The 27,588-nt window shown below is 43.2% G+C and overlaps 1 protein-coding gene across 1 annotated transcript in view; it reads right to left on the reverse strand.

Moving 5' to 3' along the window:
• LOC134536769 (uncharacterized) overlaps positions 1–27,588 on the reverse strand; it is a 791,154-nt gene that overhangs the window by 20,199 nt on the left and 743,367 nt on the right. Inside the window, exons 7-10 of the mRNA XM_063376681.1 lie at positions 26,235–26,455; positions 17,598–17,788; positions 14,857–15,060; positions 10,577–10,896 (exon numbers count right to left, since the gene is read on the reverse strand). Coding sequence (XP_063232751.1) covers positions 10,577–10,896; positions 14,857–15,060; positions 17,598–17,788; positions 26,235–26,455 — 936 coding nt within the window. The remainder of the gene's footprint in view (positions 1–10,576; positions 10,897–14,856; positions 15,061–17,597; positions 17,789–26,234; positions 26,456–27,588) is intronic.

Raw genomic sequence — 27,588 nt, forward strand, 5'->3', positions numbered from 1 at the left:
AGTTAACACTACAAATTGAGATGTCTGGATAAAAGAGGATGCCTGCCTGACCCCATTCATTGTGATGTGTGCGTGTGATGTATGCGTGTGCATGCGCACGTGCCCATGAGTAGATGTGCGTGCGTGTGCTTTCGCACGCACGTGTATGCGAGGTTGTGTGCTTGCGCATGTGTGTGTGCATCTATGTGCATGTGCGTATGTGGTTGAGCACGCATATGTGCATCTACATGTGTGTGCGTATGTGCGAGTGTACGCACACGTGCCCATTAGCATGCTTGCGTGATAGACGGGCGCCCATGTGCACGTGTACGCGTGCCCGCCACACACAATTGTGCTCATGGGCACACGCGCGCGCCAGACGCATGCACTTTTGCTTATGGGAATACGCGTGCGCTAGCAGCTTGCACTTGACTCATATGGCATACGCAAGTGCATTCACGCATGAGTGCACGCACACGCACGAATGCGTGCGCACACACACACGTGTGTGAATGAAGTGCCCGTGCTCGTGGGTACGTTTGCACGTACACACTCATGCAAATCTACGCCCATGACTCACACACGTATGTGCATTATGCACCCGTTATAAAGAGCTCACATGCATGCGCGCACCCCGTGCCCGCGCGCACCCCGTGCCCACGAGCACGGGTGCATGCGTATATGTGTGCCCGCCTGTGCTCACGAGAAAGGGTGCGTGCACGTGTGTGTGCGTACATGCATGCACGCCTGTGCCCACAGGAGTGTGCGTACATACCCGAGCCCATAAGCACGGGTCCGAGCGTGCGCACCTATTTCACAAGAACGGGAGTGTGCACGTGTATGTGTGTCCGTGCGTAATAGCATTCATGACGACCTGTGCCCACGAGCACGGGATTGTGCACGTGAACGCACGCAACTATGCTCGTGGGCTCAGGATTGCACGCACGCGCCCGTGCTCGTGGGCACAGTCGTGCACGCACGCGCCCGTGCTCGTGGGCACAGTCGTGCACGCACGCGCCCGTGCTCGTGGGCACAGTCGTGCACGCACGCGCCCGTGCTCGTGGGCACAGTCGTGCACGCACGCGCCCGTGCTCGTGGGCACAGTCGTGCACGCACGCGCCCGTGCTCGTGGGCACAGTCGTGCACGCACGCGCCCGTGCTCGTGGGCGCAGTCGTGCACGCACGCGCCCGTGCTCGTGGGCGCAGTCGTGCACGCACGCGCCCGTGCTCGTGGGCGCAGTCGTGCACGCACGCGCCCGTGCTCGTGGGCGCAGTCGTGCACGCACGCGCCCGTGCTCGTGGGCGCAGTCGTGCACGCACGCGCCCGTGCTCGTGGGCGCAGTCGTGCACGCACGCGCCCGTGCTCGTGGGCGCAGTCGTGCACGCACGCGCCCGTGCTCGTGGGCCCAGTCGTGCACGCACGCGCCCGTGCTCGTGGGCACAGTCGTGCACGCACGCGCCCGTGCTCGTGGGCACAGTCGTGCACGCACGCGCCCGTGCTCGTGGGCACAGTCGTGCACGCACGCGCCCGTGCTCGTGGGCACAGTCGGGCACGCACGCGCCCGTGCTCGTGGGCACAGTCGGGCACGCACGCGCCCGTGCTCGTGGGCACAGTCGTGCACGCACGCGCCCGTGCTCGTGGGCACAGTCGTGAACGCACGCGCCCGTGCTCGTGGGCACAGTCGTGCACGCACGCGCCCGTGCTCGTGGGCACAGTCGTGCACGCACGCGCCCGTGCTCGTGGGCACAGTCGTGCACGCACGAACTCCCACGAACACGGGTGCAAGCACGCCTGAGCAACTCGAGCAAGGGAGAATGCACGCCTATGCCCACGAGCACGAATTCGTGCGGACGTTCACGCCTGTACACACGAGCACGGGAACATGCGTACCTGCACGCCAGTGCCCACGATCATGGGTTCGTGCACGTCTGTGCCCACGAGCACGGGTTCGTGCATGTCTGTGCCCACGAGCACGGGTTCGTGCATGTCTGTGCCCACGAGCACGGGTTCGTGCATGTCTGTGCCCACGAGCACGGAAGCCAGCGTGCATGTCTGTGCCCACGAGCACGGAAGCCAGCGTGCACGCCTGTGACCACTGGCACGGGTTCGTGTGTCCACGCCTGTCCCCACGAGCACGGGTTTGTGCGCGTGAACGCACGCAACCGTGCTCGTGAGCACAGGCGTGCGCGTGAACGCACGCAACCGTGCTTGTGGGCACCGACGTGCACGCACGCACCCGTTCTTGTGGATACAGGCGTGCACGCACGTACGCACGCCCGCCCACGAGCCTGTGTGCATGCACGCCTGAGACCACGAGCACGGGTGCGTGCACACCTGTGCCCACGAGAAAGGAATGTGTGCACGTCTGTTACCACGAGCACGGGTGTGCGTGCACACCTGGACACGCCCACGCCCACGCCCACGCCCACGCCCACGAGCGCGAGTGCGTGCTTGCACGTGTGTGTGCGCTTGCGTGTGTACATGCGTGCATGACCGCCTGTGCCTCCAGCATGAGTGCGTGCGTGCTCGACTGTGCCCACGATCACAGGTCATGCGGGACCTGTGTCCACGAGCACGGGTACGTACGTTCGTGTGTGCGTGCACGCCCTTGCATACGAGCAAAGGTGCGTACACTTCTGTGCCTAGAAGCCTATGAGTTAGAGGGAGTGCGTGCGCCCGCGTCAATAAAATAGAGTGCGTTATTGTGTGTGTGTGCGCGTGTGTGCATGCTTGCGCGTCCTCTAATTGGTGTCCATGCATTTGTGCATTTTAGCATTGGTGTTATATAACTCGCGCGTGCTCGTGATCACGGGTGCAATAACCTGCGATGGGAACGGTTATGCATGCTAATGTATCTTTGAGCACGGATGGATGCGCTTGTGTGCGTTTCCGTACACAAAGGTCATTAAACATGGGTGCTCTCACATGCCCGTGGGCACTGGTGCGTTCACGTGCCTACGAGCACGGGTGCGTTCACGTGCCTACGAGCACGGGTGCGTTCACGTGCCTACGAGCACGGGTGCGTTCACGTGCCTACGAGCACGGGTGCGTGCGCGTGCCTACGAGCACGGGTGCGTGCGCGTGCCTACGAGCACGGGTGCGTGCGCGTGCCTACGAGCACGGGTGCGTGCGCGTGCCTACGAGCACTGGTGCGTTCGCGTGCCTACGAGCACTGGTGCGTTCGCGTGCCTTGAGCACTGGTGCGTTCGCGTGCCTTGAGCACTGGTGCGTTCGCGTGCCTTGAGCACTGGTGCGTGCGCGTGCCTTACCACGGATACGCGTGCGCGTGCCTTGAACACGGATACGCGTGCGCGTATTTTGAACACGGATACGTGTGCGCGTACCTTGAACATGGATACTCGTGCATGCCCTGAATACGGGTGCGTGCACGTGCCTTTAGCTTGGATGCGTGCGCTTGTATGTGTCTGTGCACACTTGCCCTTGTGCACGTGTGCATGCACGGACGTACCAATGTGTGTTTGCTCGGGAACGTGTTCATGTGCACGTGTACGTGCGTGCGAACGTGCCCATGTGCATGAGTACTTTCGTGCTAAAGTACTCGTGAGTGAACGGGTGTGTGAACGGGTGCATGCACACTTGTGTGGGTATGTTCGTGCGAAATTGCCGTGTGCACCTGCCTATGAGCACGGTTGCGTGCTTGCGTGCTTGCTTGCGTGTGTGCGTGCGTGTGAAAGCGTGCATGCCTATGAACACGGGCCCGTGTCAATGCGCCCTGGGTGCGTTTTTGCGCGTGAGCCTATGATCACGTGTGCAAGCTTGCACGCGAGATTATGCATACGGGTGCAAGCGTGCACGCGCGGCCATGAGAACGAGAACGAGTGCGTGCGTGCGCGCCCGCACGATTATGTGTTCGGGTGCTTTTGCGTGTGTGCTTGTTTGATTGCCCTATATCAGGGGTGATTGCGTTCATGCGTATGAGCAGGGTTGCATGGGTTTATGCGACCCTATGAGCACATGCGTTTGTGTATGTGCGATCGTGTGTGCCTATGAGCCTGCTGCGAAAGTTAAAATTAAGCTTTGTTGAAGCTGAAGTTTTATTGATTTTTAAATATTTTAAGAATTTGAAAACTTTTAATCTCAAGTCTTACGTTGGTTTTGTGTGTAATTTTTATGGGTTTACCTTGGACCTTTGGAGTCGTTGTACGAATCAGTAAAACACGGATTTAAAACAATTGGATTATTGATGTGGTTTCTACGAACTTTAAATCACTTAATCGACTACAGATATTTTTGTCGAGTGGAATCGGACTTGTGATGCAGCAAGACTTGGTTGTCATCGTGTGTTATTAGCAGATACTATTACATATTAGGTGATCAGTCATATGAAAAGTCACAGACTCGATATGCACTTCTACCTGACTACCTACAGGATTTTGCGGTGTTTCACATTGACTGGGAGAAACGACTACAATTGCATCGGCTGTACCGTCCTGGATAACATCTACACTAGTTTCCGAAACCGACGATTGAATCTGCTAGTATACAGCAAACTTATCATAGATCACTGTCATAACGAGAAAAAACATTACAAAATGTATGATTGCAAAGTTCGGATGAGCGTGTAGTCAGGTATATGTATTAGATGGAAGAGTGTATTTGTGTAGAGTAGCTGACGGTGTCCAAAAATCATACATAATTTTACACCTCATACATTTGCAGTATGTGGTGAAGATCATTTGTTGCTAATCCTTACTCTTAACATTAAATTTCCCTAGTAGTCCTATTTTAAAGTTGAGAGTCTTAGTTATTTTGCTCTTGGACTGAACTAGTTGTGTTACATGTAATACTATTTCTGCTGTTACAAGTTGCCTAATTAGACATTTAATTGCTGGTGTGAAATTTACGATTTTACTATTCCCGTCATTACTCTGTTTTGGATACAATTAATATTAAGCTGGTGGTTACTTCCTGATTATCAGTATATATTGTTTGTGTATGTTGCAGCGGACGTCTCCGCTGCCGTTCTCTGGTCCCGTCCCGTCCCCCCCCACCCGCTCCCCTCTCCCGGCTTTTTGTACTTGTGACGTGTATGTACCTTCTGTTTCTCCTTTCCCCTTAATTTCCCCTTCTGCGCCTGCGCAGTGGTGGGTTGTGTATGCTTATTTAAGGCCGTGTCGCCTTTTTGGAGCCTCTTTCGTCTGGTATGTTTCGGGCTGTTAACTTTGCTTGGCTTCTCGCCGCCGTCTTGCTTAAAATGATCCATCTTTTATTCGGCATCTAGCTTCACGCGTATACGGTATAGTAACTTAATCTAGGGCTTAGCTTGTAATTCTCCTTCATGCATTCTTACTTTTCGCTCTCGACCTGGAGTGATTTAACTTGTATAGCTCTGCTGGTGTTGTTTTTTTTTTTTCTTTGTCAGTCTTATTTTTCACTGTTCATGATTTTCACATCTTACGTGCGTGGCTTTTCACTGGGTGAACCACGTGCCAGTTTAATTTTGCGTGAGTACAGAAAGGCGGGGTATCACTCGAGGGGTGTGCGCGGTGTCATAACTAGGATGCGTTTAGATGTCTGTTGTGTGCGCGCCGATGAAATTTCCTAGAACTGCGATTCTAAGGAGGCTACAAAAGCTGCGCTACTCTGCTAGGCAGTGTTTTTTTGTTTATTTTTTTGTTCCATGTACTGCAACCATGCGCTCTTTCCACGAGTTGGATCTACAAGTTGGCGGCGCGCTAACTTGCTCGACCAAATGAAGGACAACGACCTGGAGTTTGAGCTCATCAAGACCGTGGCTGACCTCCGAGCCAGGCTCGTGCAGTTCGTGAAAAGTCCTGGGACACTGCGGCTGCTGCAGAAACACGGCCAGCCGCAGAAGGAGTGAGTCGGACGGAGAATAATTCCTTTAATCTTAAATTTTTTTTTTCAGTTCGCTAAAGGGCCTACCTATGCTTGATGGTGTCAAGCCTCGAGCTGCGTTCGAGTTTCTCACTGAAGCCACCCGGATTAACCAGTTGAGTTTGGTAACCGAGCACGAGTTCCGTAAGGCTCTACTCAGCAAGTGTGGCAGCACGTATGTGCAATTGATCACCGATGATATTGCGCATAAGGGTAGTTTTGCAGAATTCGAGTCGCAGGTTCTGCTGTTTGTTTGTCCACCTCGTGTTCTTGACACGTGTAAGCGTGACTTTGCTTGTAGATTTCAGTCACCTAACGAGTTTGGTAATTGCCTTTATCAACTAGGTAGTTTCGTGTGCGGAGGTACTCTAATTGGATATGCCTGAGGGTAATCTGATTATCCTGAGAAAACGTCTCCGCTTACCCGCCAACATAGTTTTATGTCTCTGCCTCACACCACCACAGAGTAACTGCATGTGTTGGGGCAGTGAGGCGGAGTAACGTCTTCTAGCTACCAGGCAATATAATGCTGCATTCCCGCCCATTATTTCTAGCCTGGTGTCTCGCGTGCAGGCTATATCAGGTTTTCTGTCGTCTGTGCAAATGTGTGTGCTGCCGGCCTGGACGGGCTCGCGCCCGCCGGTGCTGCACCTAACAGTGTAAGCCAGCCTCGTGATGACGCCCCGTGCTTCGTATTTACTGGCACTGGGGGGTTCGAATGCTCCCAGACATAATTGGCACATGCGGTAGTTGTGCCAACTGCTGCGCCTTCGGGCATGTCTTGGGCGAGTGCAAGAGTCCCTGTGTAGGCATCGGCAGGAGAAAATGTTTCAAATGTAAAGGGATCGGCCGTTATCAGGCTCAATGCCAGGGAAGCCTGCTCATATCCAGGAACAGACATTCCCAGCCCTGATTGATTCAGGAGCTACAGGTTCGCACATCAGTCAAAGCATGTTCGAGCACTTGTGTAAACGCCTTCCCTGTTTGTCTAAACATGTTACGTGTGACACTGGTGTAAGAATTTGCACAGCTAACTGTGATATTCCAAGGGCGAATACCTTGGTTGTGATACACATTAAAATCGCTTGGTACTCCTGGGACTGGGTGTTCACGGTGGTGCCAGGTCTTTCGTTCAATTTAATCTTTGGCCTTGACTATTTAGGTGGGATGCGTTGAGTTCTTGTAGTCCGCGCGCACGAGTTGCGGTTTGGTTTCGCTCCCGAATTAAGGGTGTTGCTCACCCAAGAGCTCGTCCGCCCGATTGTTATGACTTGCGCTAGAGTCCCCTGTTCTTGACCGGGACAGTGCCTTGGCGGATTTAAATGCAGCCTCTCCCGATGTCATTACCAAGAAACTGGGTAGATGTGACCTTTTTGACGTATCGGTTTTATTTAAAATAGATGAGACGCCCGTTTGCTCTAAATATCTTAAGGGTAACAAGGCCTTAAATGTGTAGGGCGAAACCTTAAGGTTTGGTATTGTTTTCTGACGCTCTGTATTTTTTATGGCTCTTTTCACCCTTTTTTTTATATTGGTGTACTTTTTTTAATTTACCCCCTTTTTTTTGCCTCTCATAACTCCCCCAACCCTGTAGCGAGATTCCCCTGCTGCTTGTTTGGGTTCTCCTCTTGTCCCTTTTGGTTGCAGCTTGGAGCCCCCGACCCGTCCCGAGTAGCGCGCGGTATTTGACGTGGAGCTGCCTTTGCTGACTTTGCGGATTGTTGCCACCAATTGGATCTTCCTCACCACTGCTGCCGTCTTTTGCCCCGCGCTTGAGTGACCCACCAGTTAAAGCACTCGACGTCGCCACGCCGGTTCCTGTTGGCCTGCTTGAACTTCTGCCTACGGCCTCGGCTACCGTGGCAGGGACCGTCCCAGATGTCCTTGATGGCCGCAGAAGATTGCAACTGTCTACTCCGAGCCCCGAGCACCACCGTCATGATCGGTGTTCGTCTGGCTGAGCTGCCTTCTGGATCGTCGCCTGGCATTCTTTGGAGTGCCCAAATTCTCCGCCCGCTGAGACGGCTGCATCCTAGCAGTCACTCTGGCACCCGGTCGAGGCGTGCCGCCCGACCCCGTTCACGCTGATTTGCTGTTCGAAGCCACGCCCGAGCAGGCTGGAGCGTGGGCAGGGCCTGTCGTTCTGCCTGCGGGCTCTGGCTGCCCCCCGTGGGTTAGTCCACCCGCCGTGCTGCACTGGCCAGCAGGCTGCCCGTCTCCGAGCGTGCAAACTTCAAGCCGCTAGACTCCTTCCTGTCTTCTGGTCGAACTGCACTTCAGCTCCAGCTTCCAGAGAAGATCGTCGCCTGTCTACTGATTCAAGCCGCCAGTTGGCTGTTATGTCGCTGCCTATGAACTTTTGTCAAGAGTTTGAAAAGCTGAATGAAAATATTCACTTTTATCGTTGGTTATTCGTATCAGCTCTCTTGCTGACGACCTGTGCAGTGGTCGCTCCTGGTAGGAACACTTTAATCAGGGGGTTAGTTGCAGCAGACGTCTCCGCCCCTCCATGCCTTTTGTCATACTGACGTATGTGTACCTTGTGTTTTTCGTTTCCTCTTAATTTTCCCTTCTGCACCTGCACAGTGGAGGGTTGTGTATGCTTATTTCAGGCTGCATCGCCATTTTGGAGCCCCTTTCGTCTGGTATGGCTATACCACGCTTGGCTTCTCGCTGGCGTTATACTTGAAATGCTCCACATTTTATTCTGCATCTAGCTTCATGCGTCTATGGTATAGTAACTTTGTCAATCTAGAGCTTAGCTTGTAATTCTCCTTTATGTTTTCTTGCTTTTCGCTCTCAACTTGGAGTGCATTAACTTGTATAGCTTTTCTGGAGTGTTTTTCTTTGTCAGTCTATTTTTCGACGTTCACGATTACATGGCTTATGTGTGTGGCCTTTCACTGGGTCAATGTTTGGAGTAACCACGTGCTAGTTTAATTTGCGTGAGTGCAGAGAGGCGGGATCTCATTCGAGTGCCGTGCGCGGTGACTCCTAGGATGTTTCATGCCTGTTATGCTATACTTTCCTTTGTGTCGTTTGGGACACTTCTAGTATAATGCACGTTTCTTTCTGGCCTTGCTCGGATATTCTCACTGTATTTGTGGGCCTTCAGCCCGGGTTTGTTTGTGGACGTGACTCCTTTAATTTGGCTTGGTTTCTCCAGGAACATGGCGTCTGCATTGCACACGTGAATTGTTAAAGCTTCTAAATTGGCAATCTTTTCTCTACATGGTTTTCTTGCTCGTGAGCTCATGTACAGTTTATTATATGTATTCATTTAAGCTTTGTATGTTTGTCTTACACGTTGCCCGGTGGTGTCGTTATTTGATGGACATGTGTGTATCGAGGTTCGATTGCCCACCACCGAGATGTCTTGGTAACTGAGGCCGATGGATTGGGGTAAACACGCGACACTTTAGTGTACGCTCTGTGTGGTGTCTAGATTTTTGACCAGAGGTACTGATGAAATGTCTTACTCTGTCTATTGATGCTCGTTTTCTTTGTATTGACTATTTGTTTGAACGGTCTGTGTACCTGCATTGCGAGTCTTAATGTGAGCCTGTTAGGCCTATGTGTATCAATTACCATTTTTTGAATAAAACTGTAATTGGAATTTTGTTTATAATTTCCCACCACCAACGCTGTCCTACACACTACAATCTGAAATCCTATACACTGTTACTAAGTTCAAAACCAAACTCGTAAACCCTCTGCATCCTCGTTCTAGCACGAGACTGCGTTTGTGTCTCTTTGGCGTGCGTGCCGATGTAACTGCCTAGAACTGTGGTTCTAAGGAGGCTACAATGCAATTTAACTCAAGTTTATTAATGCCAAGGTAAAGGCCTAGGATTAGTTGGTGCCCTGATCAACATAACCAAGTGATTGTTCAACTGTCATACTTGTAATTTTTTTACAAAGAATATTATTATTTTATCACGTAAATTTATTTGAGGAAGCAAAATGGATAAAAGATTACTTTGCATGAAGCACCATACTTAAGTCCCTACATATATCCAGAAACTACCTTTTATTTACAATAGTAAAATAATTTTACTGGCTATGATTATGTTTAACTTTTATTTCTTGCTGAAGTATTTATTTAATAATGTTCACTTCAAATTGACATTTTTTTTTATAACTTTTCCTAGTTAGTTTTTTCGAGATATTAAACTTATAGCATTATACATTATACAGCTTTGAATGAGTTTTGATATTTGTTTAATTTTACTGAATGTTGATTTTTTAACACCTGAAAATAATGTCTTTTGACTGTATTATTACAGTTTCATACATTCTGAAAAGAAAAAAAAATCTTGTAAATACCAATTAGAATTTTGAAGGATAAACCTTTTTGTAGCATCAGGTCTGTATTATTAACAAGGCATTACATTAATAATGTGCTATGGTAAAGAAGAGCCTACAGTTTTAATATCAAAAAGGTAAAAAAAAAAAATTATAACGAAAACCGTTGAAACCAAATTGGCATCTTTCATTAACGTTTTGTCAGAAGTAAGAACGGAAAACTTATCATATGAAGCTCTCAATGAAATACTACAAGAAAATATATTCCAAAATTCTAATTCAAAATTTAAAAAAAAAAAAAACCTTTGTAACTGTATAAAGTTGTGTCTTAAACTAACATGCTCTATGGTGTGTGTTTGGCAACGGAGCACACCGATACAAGTACAGCGCTAACGGCAGGAATAGTGCACCGGAGAGAGAGGTTGAGCTCACCTTGTACTTCCACGCGTGCAGGTACATGACGAGGTCCTTGGGCTTGGGGTCGCGGTAGCGCACCTTGCACTCGTAGCAGTGCCGGTCCGTGGTCATCTTCTCGCTGTTGAAGGAGAGGTCGGGCGCCTCGTGGCCCGTCTGGGTCGCCACGGTCACCTTGGCGCGGCACTGGGGCGCCGGCGGGACCGCGGTCGGGGTGGGGGCCGGGTCGGGCGACGGCCCCCCGGGCCCCGGGTCTGCCTCCAGGGCCTCCTCGCAGGGCGACGCCTCCCGGCTTATCTCCCCGTCCTCATCCGCGAGGCTGGCTTCGCTACCTCCGCCTGGGGACAGACAAACATAGTAACAGCAAGATTACGTGGGTGTAAATGAATGAATGACTAAGGGCTGTATTCTAAGACACAAAAATAAGGGTTTAGGTGTTGAATATGCCACACCTGGACCCTAACCATATTCCAAGTGCACGATAGGACACGGCCAGTCCCTTATTTTTAGGGCACTGATTTTTGGTGTCCTATCTGTTGCCGATTTGATCCATAACTCTATATATATATATATTTAATGAACTTTAACGGAACTTATACAATTACAATCCCCCCCCCCCTAATATCTTAAAAAACAGCAAACATATATACGGCCAAAAATTCATCGTTTATTCTTGTACAACCAAAATTAAATATTTTATTTCACATTATAATTCCATAGTTTTAAAAAAATAAGCTAAAATTACGATGGATTCCACGAAGTACAACTGTTTATAGCCTCGCACAAGTCCTCGTTTATTAAAATGGCTGCCGATCTGATACCTTACAGGGATTCAGTTAGGACACGTTTTGGAATATGACCCGAGAGTTAGGGTACGGCAGTTGCCCATTAAGGCAGTGCATATTCGCTACCTTACTCAAACGTCTTGGAATACCGCCCTAAGAGCGTAATTTTTGGTTTCACATGCATTGTTGGTGATTTCGTTTTCTTGTCCTTACATTAAAATGCTTTTCCTGTATAATTAAGTAAATATTACATAAAACTGGTAAAAATTCAAGCGAGAGTTCATAAACATGATCAATGGTGAGTAATTGTTCCTTATTGCATATCCGAATTTCTATCAAAGTTTTATAACTCATATTTTCAAAGTCAAATATTTTTTTTGTTTACGGTACAGATTCATATCACAAACACATTCAACTGCTTACTTTATTTTAAAATTTTATTTTAAATATAATTTATTGGGTATGTTACACGCAATAAATACTCACTGGGACAATGTTCCTTATTGTGTATCAAGATTGTATCAAAGCTTTATGATACAAATTTTCATAATCAAAAATATTTTGGTGAATGTACAGTTTCAAATCTTAAACACAAATAACTGCTTACTTTAGTTTAATATCTTCCGTTAAAATACAATTGGTAATGTTACATAGAACAATTTTTCATGGGGACAATGTTCCTCAAAGATTTATACATATTTTCAAAATAATATATATTTTGGTAATTATACTTCTTCAAAAACACATTCAATTCCTTTCTTTATTTTAACATGTTGTTATGTTACAATACAACTGGATACGCAATTGGAACAATTACTCATGAGTCATAAAATTTTGTATGTAGATTTTTCATTAAAATCTTAATCCTTGTGATTCATAAACAAAAAACTGCTTTTACCAAATACCTAAAAAATCTCATGTTTCTAAGCATTTTTTAGGAAATAAAATTTTTCCCCCCTGAAATTAAAGCATTTTACAACAAAGATAAAATGTTTACTAATTCAAAAGACTTGCAAGCTTTTTGTTCATGAAGATCGAAATATAAATTGGCCTTTTACCTTCTCAAAACAACTAATAAATATTTATTAAATTGATAAATCCATTTATAAACAGTGGTCCACATTCTAATCACAGCCATCCACGGCAGAAGCCAACATGTCTCGAATGGCCCAACCAGAAAAAGGCAATGGCTTCTCTGCAGACGGCTGCCAATCACAAGGAAACAATCGCCAGCGCAAACATACCTTTTTTCAGTCTAATGAGCAGTCAGATTTATTCACGAGAAATATCTGCCCCAACCCATTGTATTAATATGAATTTATTTAAAATTATGAGCAAAAAAAAACAATTTGTACAATAATAATATAATAATAATAATTTATGATACTACCACCTAACTTCTATCTCTCTCAGTTAAATTTTTTTGGGAAAGGATGAATCATTGCACAAAGAGGAGAATGAAAACGAGCCCAGCAATGCATATAGCATAGTGCTCTCTTTATATCTCTTTGACCAAATACCTAGTTTCGGTCCTTTGCACGTCAGAAATGTTTTGCAACAAAGTTTCACAAAAACGTTGCATTAAAATTCGGCCTTGAAATTTTACTCTCATCACGCCCAAAGAAGTTTCACTCCAAAAATGTTTACTTATTCAATATAATTACAAGCTCATTTGTTCACGATTATCTATACTAATATTATAAAGCTGAAGAGTTGGTTTGTTTGTTTGTTTGATTGTTTGAACGCGCTAATCTCAGGAACCACTGGTCCGATTTGAAAAATTCTTTCAGTGTTGGATAGTACATTTATCGAGGAAGGCTATAGGCTATATTATATTATCAATAACATTAGGGATCCTTACTAAAAGTCCAATTTAGAATCAAATGCGTTGGAGGGGGTTAGATACAAAATGCAATACACGTACGAAGTGTGTGTTGACAATGCCGCAGGCGCTAGAAGTTTATTTCCTATTGCCTATTAACATTGTTGCCACGCACTAGATGCCTTATCATTCTTAATTTTCCCATACAAGTAAAAAACACCCGTGTGATATTAACAATGAAGCAATCAGTACCCTCATAAGAGTTCATTAGTATTTAAATACTTTTTATCACTCGAAATCGCAAACCTAAACTATTTGTTTGTTTTTTTCCTTTCTCTGTGTTTAATTTGTTTTTTTTCTTTTACTAGAATTATTTTTATTATTTTTAATTAATTTATATTTTTCGGACGATCAATAATTTTCCTCTCCCGTTACAATTCTGACAATGACTTATATCCATCTATTTATATATATATATATAAATAAAACTATACACCCGATTGACTTGAAATTTAGCATAGTTACTCATTTTGTGATGTAGACGCTCACTAAGAACGGATTCTGCGGAAATCTGATCCCAAGGGGAGTTTCAGGGGCGTAATATATCAAAATTTCCAGTTTTTGGTAGGAAATCACCATGGCAATGGCTGTTGCTTCGTTGATGCTTCATTCGTCTCTATGGCAACGACTATTTCATTGTTAGTGCAGTCCTCATCACCGTTGAAATTTTGCGGGTACTTTAAATATAAAAAATTGCCCCTTTTTTCAAGTATATATATTTTACAGACTTGAAACTTCACAGTAATGTTCCTTATGTTACGCAGGATGACATTTTCCGAAAATTAGATCCCAATGGGTGGTTAAAACCAGGCAACAGTGGGTACTTTGTCTGCATGAGAACAGGATTTTGCATTGTTCATGCCTTCTGCGTCTCCATGGCAACGGGTATCGCGCGGCAGTGGCGTACCCACAAGGAGGGGCATGTATAATGAGCGGCGCAAGAGTGATCTGCCTGTAGACTGCCGTAGCGAAGTACGGGTACATCAGTTGTACGTTGCGTGCACGAGTCGGGAAACCATCGGTGCTATTCATTTTCTCTCCGGTACATTATACAGCATTGAAATAAATTTTCACTGAATTTCTTTTTATTTACCATTACTGTAAATGGGAGATGTGGCTTAGTTTTTTTTCCATTAGTATAGCCGTACGAAGCCGGGTCGGACAGCTAGTAACAATATAAATTGGCCTTTCAACTTCTCAAATGATTCAATAAATATTTATTAAAATTGATACAACCATTTATAAACAGTAGCTCATTGTTGGGGCTAATTGTTTTTCACAAAAATATTTCCAGGCCAGCTGTGGGTTATAACACTGAAGCATCATCTGTGTTTCATCATTAGGTTGACTTTTCTTTCAGTTGCATGTCCACTGACAACACAGCAGATGGCTGCCAGTCACGCGGAAACAATTGCGGGCATACCTTTTTTCAGTCTAATGAGCGGTCCAATTTATTCACGAAAAATACCAGCCCCTACCCATCATAAGCACCGAGATAAAGTAAAAAAATAAGCCTTTTTTCAGTCTAATGAGCGGTCAGATTTATTCACGAAAACTACCTGCCCCTAGCCATCATAAGCACCGAGTTGAAGTAAAAAAATAAGGCCCGTGAGGACAGAAGTGAAAAGTACCTTTCCCATCTTCAAGGTCAGACTTCAAAGGTTTCAGCATGCTCAGCTCCGAGTCGCCATCCATCCCCAGCCAGTTCTCGGCGTTGTGGATGTTGATCAGGTCCCTGATCAGGTCTTCATCAGACTTGCCGATGTTTCCTCCACGACCTTTCTCCGGTCCAAACACAGTGTGATTGTACAGAGGGTCGTTCACCACGGGATAGCCTGCAAGCACACAAAGCACACAAAACCTTGATTAGTTTTATAACATGGATAAACAGCAAAATAGCCAACTTACGCTGTTGACCTTTTTTATTTATAAATAACAACAGTTATATACTGAAAAAATGGATAATCACTCACCAATTTGGACTCTTATAGATAGTTTGTTTGATAGTGTTTTACGTCAGAGGCTTACGGCGACAGGACCTGCATGATCATAGTATACTCCAAACCACTTGGGTACTGACTCAGTGGTCACGGATTTTAAGTCATTGCTAGAGAGGAGGGGGGTTAGAATTAAACCATCAACCCTCTTCACGTGAGCGTAATTCATCAATGATCACTACCAAGGAGGACTCCTGCTCATATAGTGTGTATTTTGGAAAAAAAAAATAATAATAATAAGGTTTTCCTGCTACTTGCTTGTTTCCTCTTTTCCTATTTTTTTTTCTTTCATGGAGAACTATTTTAGACTACCATCCACAGTCATAGCTGTACCAGATCAGAAAAATTAACTAGTGCATGGTAATTTGACATTACCCATATGTATGTTCGACTCGGGTTGATTCAACACTAATTTAAGGTACAATATGACACACTGATTTTTCGGTGTTTGATGGCATGGCTATTAAATTAGACGAAGATGCAGCTACTGCAGCTACACACTCGGAGATTGTAGCAACACTAAACCACCGGGTTTAGCAATAAGAATGCACACAATGCAAGCACACTTGAGATAACAGCATTGCACATGTTAGCAAAAGAAAGTTGAATGCCATATTTAGCAGAACCTAAAGGAAAGTGGCTACTCATATTTGCCAAATTTCATCATTGTGGTTCCTCGGAATATGAGAAAATAAGTAATTACCTGCATTTTTATCTTCCAATTTAATTTTGACTCAAAGAAAATACCATGTGTAGTTTTTACGTTTTCTGAGTTTTATACATGATACTAACAACTGGAACTTTATCATAGACATCTAATTATATTTTTAAGGAAAAGAAATTTGCACAACGGGTGCTAAAAAAATGTTGCTCACAAGGCTCATTGTGTTTGAATTAGTGATAGGTCGAATCCTAATCTTCTCTAATTCAAATCCCAAAGAGTACTTTGAATATACCCCTCGGGTCCTAATCTAGGTCTCAAAGGTCCATAATAAAATTACGTACAAAAATTAAATGTATTCACCACGGTGCTGAAATGTTTAACTCTTTAAATGTTTCATTCATGAACTGAGTTTCCTGAATCAATACATATTATAAGTTTATTTATATAATTACAGGTTAAAATACAATATCTTGGGGAATAGTCACAGAATAGGTATGAGTAAAAAAATTGACCTAGTAAACTTCAGTGGTTATCAGCGTTGAATTTTTTAATTTACTTTATTTAATATAATTTTTTTCTTCAAATCTTTTTCCTTGAATATCTAATCCTTTGAATAATAAGGATTTGATGGTATTTGAGGATTTAATTGGCCCACCCCTAATTCAAATTGCTTGTTTGAAGGGGAGATATATATAAAAAACACCATTTTGGTGTCGATAATTTTTGAGAAACAAATGGTCTATTGTTTACATTTAAAAATTTGGATTTGTTAAAGCATAGTACATAATTCAATAAAATGTTTAAAGTTTTAAAATGACTGGGTGCCACAAATAGTTTTCTCTGTAAAGTAATTGGTGTTTACTATTTAACTCATTTTTGGGAAGTAGATTATTTTTATTTTAACGGGTAATTGTTTTGTATCATGTACACAAATTCATCCTTTCGTCCTGATGGCATGGCTGTGTAAATATTGATCCTGTGGTGCACAATGATTGGTGTTTTAATTAAGTATGTTGAAATATCCTGGATATAACAAAAATTTAAATTATATCAGGTCTTGTGGAATTTTCTTTTTCTTTTGAAATAAACTTATGATCATCATAATTCATTGTTATGTTGCAAGTTTTTGTCATGTCCAGGATTTTTCGATGAACTAAATTAAAACAACAAGAACCATGTACCACAGGATCATTGTATACAGGATCATATCTTCAAGATAAAGGGATTAACTTGGATACTAACTCAGAACTTTTACCCTTTAAGGATATTATTAACAGATACTATGTATGGACTTTGTAAATCTATTAACGGAGTGCCAAATTTTGATTTTGATTTCCTTTTAAGTAACAAACTTCATTTGAGCAATAACACATACAACACAAAGAAAAAAACTAAATATTTTCATGAGCAAAACTTACGTTTACAATTTTTAAAATCTTTTGAACAAATGGTTGAAGGTTCACATCAGACGCAAGCTTTGCATCACAACCGAAGCTTCAAATAAAATGAATGGCAATTTCCTGGTGAAGTCAAATTGAATGATGTGAAGAGATCTGATTGATTCGCTTAGTCGAAGCTTTGCACCGGTCCAAAACCTGGTGTTGTTTGGTTCCTGAACCTATCCTCTAATAGCACTGGATTTTTGAGGTGGTTCGCGAAAGAGCACAAGGCTACCCGAAACGGAAGGGGAAGGGCCCTCGGAAGCACGCACCCAGGTACTGCAGGTGGACGCGTATCTGGTGCATGCGTCCCGTGTGGGGCTTGCAGGATATGATGCTGGTCTTGCCGTTGAAGCCGAGCTTCTGGAACGTCGTGGTGCAGGTCTTGCCCTTGGGCGACACCTTGCACACCCCGATCTTGTAGCTCACCACCTCGATGGGCTCCTGGCACTCCACCGCCTCGCTGCGTCGGCGCAAACAAACACCCTCAGAAATATTACAAGCGCGATTCTATCAGTTCATTTTACACAGCATCACAGTGAAAGTCTATAACATTATTACAGTGACTTATCCAGGGGCGTAGCCAGGAGGGGGGGGGGGGGGGTTAGGGGTTCAAACCCCCCCCCCCCTTACCACAAAAATCTTTAATTAATTTCTTATTCATCACTCAAACAAATTTCATATTAAAATTAATAAAATTTTTACCATTACAATATTTAAATTTAAGAACCGAAAACTGCTAAAATAGCACTACTATTTTACACCTTAAAATCCAAATTTTCCCGGGGGAGGACCCACGGACCCCCCGCTTTAATACGGGGGGGAGGGGGGGGTGCTTCTTAACACCCCCCATACACAAATCCTGGCTATGCCACTGGACTTATCTGTACACAAGTTAACAGGAGAGTAGGTACAAGACAAACTATTCTAACAAAGACATAAGAGAAGGGTGGATAGCTGACACAACCAATATGGAAATAAAGCATTCTCAACAGCTGAACACAAAACTTCAAAACTCAATAAAATGACTTCCCAGAAATAAATGACAGCAAATGATAGAGAGAGGAGGGGGTTAGAGAAGTGGGGAGGGTGCATCAAAGAGGATTTTCAGTGCTACTGAATATTAAATGAGTCTGAAATGTTGATAAAGGTTATTTTGACACATTTCTGATATCTTGAAAAGTCATTATTACAACTAGGAATCCATCTAGTATTTTTAATAAACTAAAGCTTTAAAAAAAATTATACATAGTATAATGCGCAGGCTTTCACAGCCATTGTCTGAAGTAGCTTGGCTTCCGAATTGTAGCTGTGTCCTTGGCGAATAATTCACCGACGTTTCGGTCGACATTGCAATTGCCATCATCAGGGAGCAGTTACCTACTGCTCAGTAGACACAGTATAGTTGAATTAAGAAACTAATACATTAAAAAAATTTGACAGATTATATATTTTTTTGTTAACTCTGCATTTTTAATTTTTTTTAAACAGATATATGTGGTTATGGATGAAGCCTTCGTTTTTATCACTTCTCCCATAGGACGGACACTGATGTACCCTTGCTGCCCACTACATAACTTGTATTTAGTATGAATGTAGTAGTGGATAACAACATTAGGTAAGGTAACACAGAAACCCTGCTACTACCTCTTCAACTCAATCTTGTTCTCACAATAACCTGGCGTACCCTCAAGCCTAACAACATCAGGAATTCAAATACAATAAAGGATGAAAAATAGCCTAAGGCGAAAACCAAAATTAATGACCTTCCCAAGTAGGCTATTGCTCGTTAAAAGTGACTGCACACCTGACTGTGTTGTCATGTCAGTGTTGTATAGTTTAGTGAAGGTTGGCAGCCATGGAGGTGGTAAATTAAAACTTTTATCAAAATAATTTTTTTACGAGTTGATTTTTTTTAATGACGAAACGGTACTTACTTTCCCCTTTTTTTTGTATGTAGCCTTTTTCACCTTGTGAAAATTTTGTTGCAAGGTGCACGCATCGTAAAATATTTCTCTCATAATTTATTTTTCCATAACACGACTAAAGAAGTATAAATTCAAAAATAAACGAAAATGCTGGTCTGTATGACCGTAAAAAATAATTATTTTCAGCATGTAAATATAACATGTATTTTATCACAATATTTATTATAGCTAACCTAACCTAAGTGATCATTCTCACGAAATCACAAATTTGTAATATATTTACACCTAACCATTTGTTAAAATTGTAAACTATTAACATTTTGGAATTTTTATTTTCAGAAAAGGTAATTATTCAGAATTACCACTGGTTTAACTTATCAACATAAAATTTCAAACCAAATACAACACATAGTCTATAAATGGAATTTAAAATTCAAATTTTTGACGTGATAATTTTAGGTAAACAAGGAGAGAAAGAAAACTGGTACAAAAACCTATCATACACAAACACGGTCTCTGGATGGACTAGTGTGAATCTTGGATTTCCTGCCACGAACTCACCAACCCCAAAATGGAACTTTCGGCAACATGGAAGAGACGTTTCTCGAGACAATTCTGTCTGACCCTGGGAGACCATCGCCGGGCTATAGCCAGGATCTAGTGAAAGAGGGACTCCAATATGATCATAACATATTGTTTTATGAGAGAACTTTCTTTATAGTTGAATTTTAAAAGAAACTTGACTTAACATTCTAACGAAAATCTCAGGAAATAGTAGGTATGTAGACTTTTATAATACCAACATTTACACATAGAAATTTAAGTAGGTAACGATTTTGCTTGCGAAACGAAAACTGAAAATTTTGTGTTTTGGATTTTATTTAGTTGTATTCAAGTAATTTGTTTGATTCTTTCATTAAATAAGTTATAAATACATGGATGTAAATGTTATTATATACATGAAACACACGTTACATTTGTATGAAAGCCATTCTTACAGTAACACGTGTACAAACCGGCTTTAAATAAGGACATAGACAACTTATAAAAACCCAATTCCTGCCGCTTCTGTGTATGAGGCATGTCGGGCTTTAATGGTGTAATGGGGAAGACATACATTATTGTAGACCACTTAGGATTACAATAATCCATCCAAAATAATCTTGAAGAGGACTACTGCTAGGAAGATGTGTTCTTGTGTGGCTGCCGCATCCCCTTCCCCCTCCCCCCCCCACCAATTACCACCACAATGTCTTGACATCACGTTTTGAATTCTGTATGCCACCACCTCTTTTGTGCTGTAGTGCCTGAGTTATGCATAAGTGCGGGTGTTGGCGAGGACTCAAGACTTCTTTCGGGTCAGATTTTGGAGTAATGCGTTAGTTAGTTAAAGATCACTAGCGTGATTTTGACTCTGCGACGGGAGCTTCAGGCTTTGCATGGCTGAGTTTAATTTAAAGTGTCTTGTTTGTTAAAGTTTTCATAGGTCGTCATTTGTATGTGTTGCACAATGGCTGCAGTAACGTAGTTTTACGTAATGTGCTATTTTTCTATTATTTTTCTATTTTATTTGGATCGCCATAATGTAAATTTAATTGTGTAATTACGGTTTCAAGTGGTAATGTAATAATTTTGCACTGAAGTCGACCAACGACCACGAGGTCATGCAGGGTGTGGGCGTGAATTCCCCTGAATTTCGGTATTTTTAACCTGTTTCATTTTCTTTTTTCTTTCTTTATGTAATTTCATTTATATCTTGCAATACATAATTATTTCCTGTTTCCTTTGTGTTTTGCATGCTTTCTTGGGCCTGACACTGGGTTTTCGTGCATGCCCATTTAACATGAGTGTTCATGAATTTTGAATTTTTTATGACATTTTTGTATGTCAAAATATTAACATCTAGTTTTATTGTAATTGATTAGCCTGGAGCAATGCTGGCTCATATACTAATTTGATGTTTCAGCATCTTGGGTATATATTTGTTATTTACATGCTGTGGTACTGTAAATATAGAGTAAATTTTGTAAATGCATGCGTGCATCGTATGTTTGTAGACTTAATATTTAACTTTGAGTGAAACAAAATTGATACATGCATATTATACCCTTTACTTATTACAAGTTGTATCTAAGTATTCTCATGTGTCTTTTGTAATTTTTACAGACATAGGTTCATTTATATAATACAATTCATATAACTTTCACTTGAGCTGAATTTTTTTTGTATTGCCAGTTTTTATTGTTCGCTGAATCTTGCTATGTCATTTTACGCATTCATGTATTGTAATTTTACCCTCACGGTGAAGTTTTCTTGTGTGCCATCCTTAAGCATATTGTGCATTACTAATCTTAAACAAACATAACTGAAACGAATATTGGATGTGTTCACCCTCACACTTATTTATTTTTGACTTAACACACATTCATTGGTGCTCTGCACTTCTAAGTAACAGAACCCAGACATATTCTCGACGATCGCTGCAGTTTTGGAGTCTGCTGGGACTCGTGTAGTCCTGGGATGCCACAACAACTGCGCTACTCTGATTTTTGGAAGTGTGCTGGGCCCAGAGGCCTGTGAATCGAAACCACGCTCTGCTACCATATTGTGAGCCAGCAGTCTCCCCTCCTCTTTACTCTCTCAGTAACCTTATGTATCTAATCTGCTGTAACTGTCTTATTCTGTCTTTGCTTGTGTTTTTCCCCTTTTAAACCTGGAAGGGAGGGGTATGGATTCCACAGACCTCCACCCTGGCTTCCTCCATGGGCCATGGGATGCGACTTGGCGGTAGTTTAAGAACATTTATTGCAGAAATCTAAAAGCTGCGACGAACTCAATCTCTTGCCATCCCTGCAGGTAGATAAGTGCAACAGCCGCACAGATGAGAAGGTATAGGGTGATGAGTGACTTCGGATGGAAGACAGCAAGACCCGAGAAAGTGGTTGCGATGCGGCACACCACAAGTGAGTAGTGCGTGAGAGTATGTTCGGGAACGGTTATGCGAGGGCATGGACCAATAAGGGAGTGTGTAAATAGTAGGGGAATTAGGATAGATATTGTAGTCAGACTCAGGTTCGTTCTGCATAACTCGTTAAAGGATCTGTTTCTAATAGTTTAAAATTTCCGTTTGTTTGGTGCTGCCATCTGCGGGTGATAATGGCAAGCAAGTTTTACGATTCAGGCAGCGAATTATTAACGGCGGGCGCATAAAGCAAGTGTGTGATTCGCGTCTAGAAATTGTTGTATGTACATATTTGATAAGCTAACCTTCTTTTTAACTGGAAGAGCACTGATATACTCGCTCACATTTTTTTTCTACCATCCGAATAGTTGCAAGTATCCTTAAAGAATCACCGATGCAGCCTTTCATGAAAGGAAGTTTATCTCGCTTCTAAAAAGCATCACTGTAGCCGTTAAGGGGCTTGCAGTAATGGTAGTCTGTTGCTATGCCAGCCCACTTGCTGTCTATATTCTTAAACGTTTATATATTACTGTCAAACGATTAGCTTGAACATGTAAACATAGAAAATTCTCTTAAAATTTAATTTTGAAACTTGTAAAGGCTAATAAATGACTGCTGAAAAAGGTATTTGTTTGTTGACACACCTGTTGGCAAAGTGTGGAAATAATTTGGATATCATTTCACGGCTAAATTCTCTTTAAATAATCCACTTGGTTCAGGCTGCATTTGTAAAGACACATACCTACTTACCTTTCTAATACAGACTGGCTGGCCTGCCTTGACATGATAGGCTTAGCATTATGTATAATATACCATAAATTTTAGTTTTTTTGTAAAGTGCCATGCTATTTGTCTAATAGTGGCAACCTGTGCAAAAGCTCTGAAAGTTTTGAAAATCTTTAACTTTGTTTGCATCACATACTTTTTTTATCACTGCCGTCATAATCACATAGTACACTGGACAAAACACGACACTGCACATGAAGTGACTGCGACTCTCTCCATTATTTTAACTAAGCATTAAACAGCTGAACTCAGCTGACCATTTAGTTTCTAATTCAACAAATAAATCCGAAAAAAAATTAAGGTGGAGAAATGTACTGAAGTTTCTCTGTAATTTTTTTTTAATATTTATATTAGCATGTGTAAAACGTTAACTTCAAATGACATTTCCCCATCAGTAATTTGATTACTTAAGGCTATATTAATATTACAGTGGCTAGGAGAACTATCAACTTATGTTCTTATGAGGGTGAAGTGTTCTTATTTTATAACAAATGTACACTGGACACGAGACGTGCTTTCCGACGACTAGAGAGTAACGTGCAAACAAGATACGACGGCAGCGTTCCAACTGGTAGCTCACAAAATACAGATCGTAGGATGCAATGACCTTGAAGAAGAAGTCCTTGCAAGCCTTAGGCCCGTTCCTCAATGGCACGGAAACGGAGACGGATCACTTAGACTGAGACGTATCTCACGGAACAAGAGTTTCTACAGTGGCATGCAGACAGAGACGGAGCCTTAAGGATTAGCTCGGCAATGCTCAGCTATTCATTTCACGTTGCTCCGTGCGACCAATGGAAGCCGAGTACTTGGCTTGGGTGGTAGCCATGTTTTTTTTATGTTCTAAATACGTTAAAAATTAATTCAAGTACAAGGATATCTATTGGTCTATTATAACTTAGTCGTTTATTTTTATCATGTACGTAAATTCTACCCCTCTGTGATTTCGAAGCATAATATATATCTTTAATTAAATTCATATTTCGTGATCTTGCAATTCAATCTCAATTGGTTACCAGTTGTTAAGTTTCCATGCACTGTGGAAACAGCAGACGAGACAGTGAAATGTTCCGGGAGATACATCTCCGTTTACGTGCCATTGCAGAACGGGCCTAACTCTTTGGTCGGACGCAAGTTGGACACAGGTGAGGTAAAGAGAGGTGAGGTGAGGTGAGGTGAGGTGAGGTGAGGTGAGGTGAGGTGAGGTGAGGTGAGGTGAGGTGAGGTGAGGTGAGGTGAGGTGAGGTGAGGTGAGGTGAGGTGAGGTGAGGTGAGGTGAGGTGAGGTGAGGTGAGGTGAGGTGAGGTGAGGTGAGGTGAGGTGGGGTGAGGAGAGGTGAGGTGAGGTCCGGTGCGGTGAGGTGTGGTGTCATGTGGTGTGGTGTCATGTGGTGTGGTGAGATGTGGTGTGGTGTCATGTGGTGTGAGATGTGGTGTGGTGTGGTGAGATGTGGTGAGATGAGGTGAGGTGACGTGACTCACCGTGAGTTTCTGTGAAACACAGTAAAAAAAATTACAATAGCGAGTGTTCGCACGCAGGGTGAAGTGAGTCTACGCGCCCGTGAGCTGCGAAAGTCTTTACTAGTTAGTGACTGCGACCTAGCGACGATGGAGAAGAAACTCATCGAAGCAGTTCGAGGGAGGAAAAAGTTTACATGACTTGAATATACGAAAATCAAATCAAAATTAAATATCTGTATTACTTTAAATTTTTTCCCCTTTTATTTTTGTATTAATTGTTATGTGTTTTCCAGTTTTCAAAGCATTCTGTTAATTTGTAGCAAATTAATGTATCTTCCCTTAACAATAAAGCTGGTTTTCCTTCAGTTTCTAAAGGCCTTTATACATTGCACCCTACAGCATATATCGACTCACTGATGGATCCATGATATTCAGAAAAACCTTACAGGGGTTAAGGCAATATATCTTATATCGTTCATTAGAAAATTCGTTCTTAGGGACGAACTCAGACACACGGTGGCGACACAACTGCCGCCTCAACTTTCGCTCTCCCTGAGCGCAGTTGCTGATTCCCTTCTTCACCCTGCTTCACCCTGCGGGCTCAACTCGCGCCTGGCCTTGCAAGAGCGCACACGTGGTCACAAATGCACACGTGTGTGATCCTGGCCGCCTGGCGCTCAGGAGCTGTTAGGCAGCTCGAAAGCAATCAGTCACCAGGTGATGTCGGCAGTATCGGCGATATCGGTGATCCGACTAACAGGCTATCCACACAAGGGGCAACATTCAATCGGACATTCGAAGTAGATAATACCTCAAATACATTGTATAAATATTTTTTTTTGAAATATGTATGAAGGTACTATATATTTTATTATTTAGAAGCTTATAATATGTTGTACACATTCATATATTTAAAATTTAGATTTTCCAGTTTAGTGTATAATAATGTATAATATTCATAACAATTTCACAGCAGAGCCAAAAATAATATTAGTGATATATAATCTTGCAGAATAATTTATATTATGTAATACTATGTAAATTATTACAGTAAAACCGTTACATACATGACAAATTGACATCTGATGCCTTTTGTTTTGTCTGTCACGTCTTTTAATCGAATGCTCTGCGAGAGTTAAATCATATGAAACACTCAATTTTTTTTTTTTTTTCCACAGCTCACACGAGTTTAACAAGTTGAACGCTCCACATCAAAAGACGATAAGAGGAACACGGATCGTCGACAGATTGCTTTCATATCGCCCGTAGGTGGGAAGTGACAGGGAGAGAGCATGTCCCATCGCTGTCGGATTTCTTTCAAGCTGCCCCGTGTGTGGGCGGCCTTAAGCGACGACCAATAATATAAAGTTATTTTACAAAATAAAATTTACTAAAAAAAAAAACCTAAAATTCACCGGTCTGGAGTCACACACGCCCAAAAAAAGTTCTGAAGTTCAACAGAGCTCTCTCGTGCATTTTAAGTAGGTATTTTTAACGTTGCTGATATAACGTATGCCTACTCAGCCTTTAAAATACGAAATTTCGAAAGATTTTATTACTTAGTAATATTTATGTAACTTTACGTAAATCTTTAATTTTGACAACAAGGGGGGGGGGGGGGAGGAGGAGATTATACGGGTGTCTGACTCCAGGTAAGTGAATCTTGGGCTTGCTAATAACGAAAGAACAGAGTTAAGGTAAAGACATGATCTAGAGACAAACATGCACAGTTTTTTTTCCCTTTCGGAAGCAGGCCCCAACTGCGGTACGTACTTAGGAAAGTCTCCTTCCACACGACAAATGTACTCTTTCTGCACCTGTCGGTTGCGTATCTGCTGTTCCATGGAGCGCGCCTTCTTGGGCGTGCGGCCGAACAGCAAGAGGCCAGACGTGAGGCGGTCCAGCCGGTGGATGGTGCGCAGGTTCTTCAGGTTGCACTCCTTGGCGAGGATGAAGACGACGGTGTTGTGCCTGTATCTGCCGCACGGGTGCACCTGCGGGGGATAACCACACTCTCACTCTCACTCTTACTCTCACTCTCACTCTCACTCTCACTCTCACTCTCTCTCTCTCTCTCTGTGTGTGCACGCGCTCCACATCCCTCATTCCGACATCTGTCTCCAACCACAGTCCAGGGACGTCGGAAGGTCTTCACGAGTTGGGGGGGAGGGGGGGGGGTGCGCCCTGCGCCCCCCCCCCCCCGGAAAAAATTTGGAAATTTTTAAATGCAAAATTGTGCTATTTTAATGAGTTTCCGAACCAAAATATTAAATATACCATTCCAAAGAATTTGATGACGTATTACGTATTAAATACTACTCTTGACAGTAGATGTAGTACAATTTAAATAAAATACCATCTAGGAATTTGCAATTATTTTAACAGTATATTGAAAAAACAAACATTTTATTTTCTAATCAATGTAACCACCAATGAAACGTTTGTAACTACTGGTTGAGGAAAATACTACTAGGACCAAACATTTATTCTGGGAAAAGGAGGGGGGCGAAATGCTACTCTCGCCCCCCTCCCCCCCCCCCATGCATAACAGCACGGGGGCGACTCGCCCTTGCTGCCCCCCCCCCCCCCCCCCTGTTCCGACGTCCCTGAACCACACAGCATGTCCATAAGAGAACGCATCAGTTGCAGATTGTTGGTTCGAGGTCATGATTAAAGAGTAACTCGTAAACAGCTTTAGATGAGCGCATGCACGAGCACTGCCATGTTGTTTTCTCGCTTGCTTCAAGATCGACTCTTTCAACAATCGTCAGGGGGTGAACCTGTGATAAACTTTATTTGGCATCAGGATGGAGCCCCTCCACATTGGAATATCTCTGAACTGAGAGTGGTTGATTCCAAGTCCCTGACCGTTCACGTGACACAACGCCACGCGATTTTTTTTGAAGCCTTATAAAAAAAGATTGTCTACGTTCCGCCGCTATACCTGATGATTTGCCAGAGTTGAGACACGTAATTGAAGAGGCTATTGCTTCCATTACTCTGGACGTGTTAACCAAAGTGTGGGAATAATTGGACTTTAGGTCAGATGTGTGCACAAAGGTGCACATATTGCACATTTGTAAGAAAAACTAGGTTATTTAACTTAAATTTGATGTATGATTAGCTG

The sequence above is a fragment of the Bacillus rossius genome, chromosome 11 (assembly GCF_032445375.1).
Source record: "Bacillus rossius redtenbacheri isolate Brsri chromosome 11, Brsri_v3, whole genome shotgun sequence".
Classification (NCBI taxonomy): Eukaryota; Metazoa; Arthropoda; class Insecta; order Phasmatodea; family Bacillidae; genus Bacillus; species Bacillus rossius.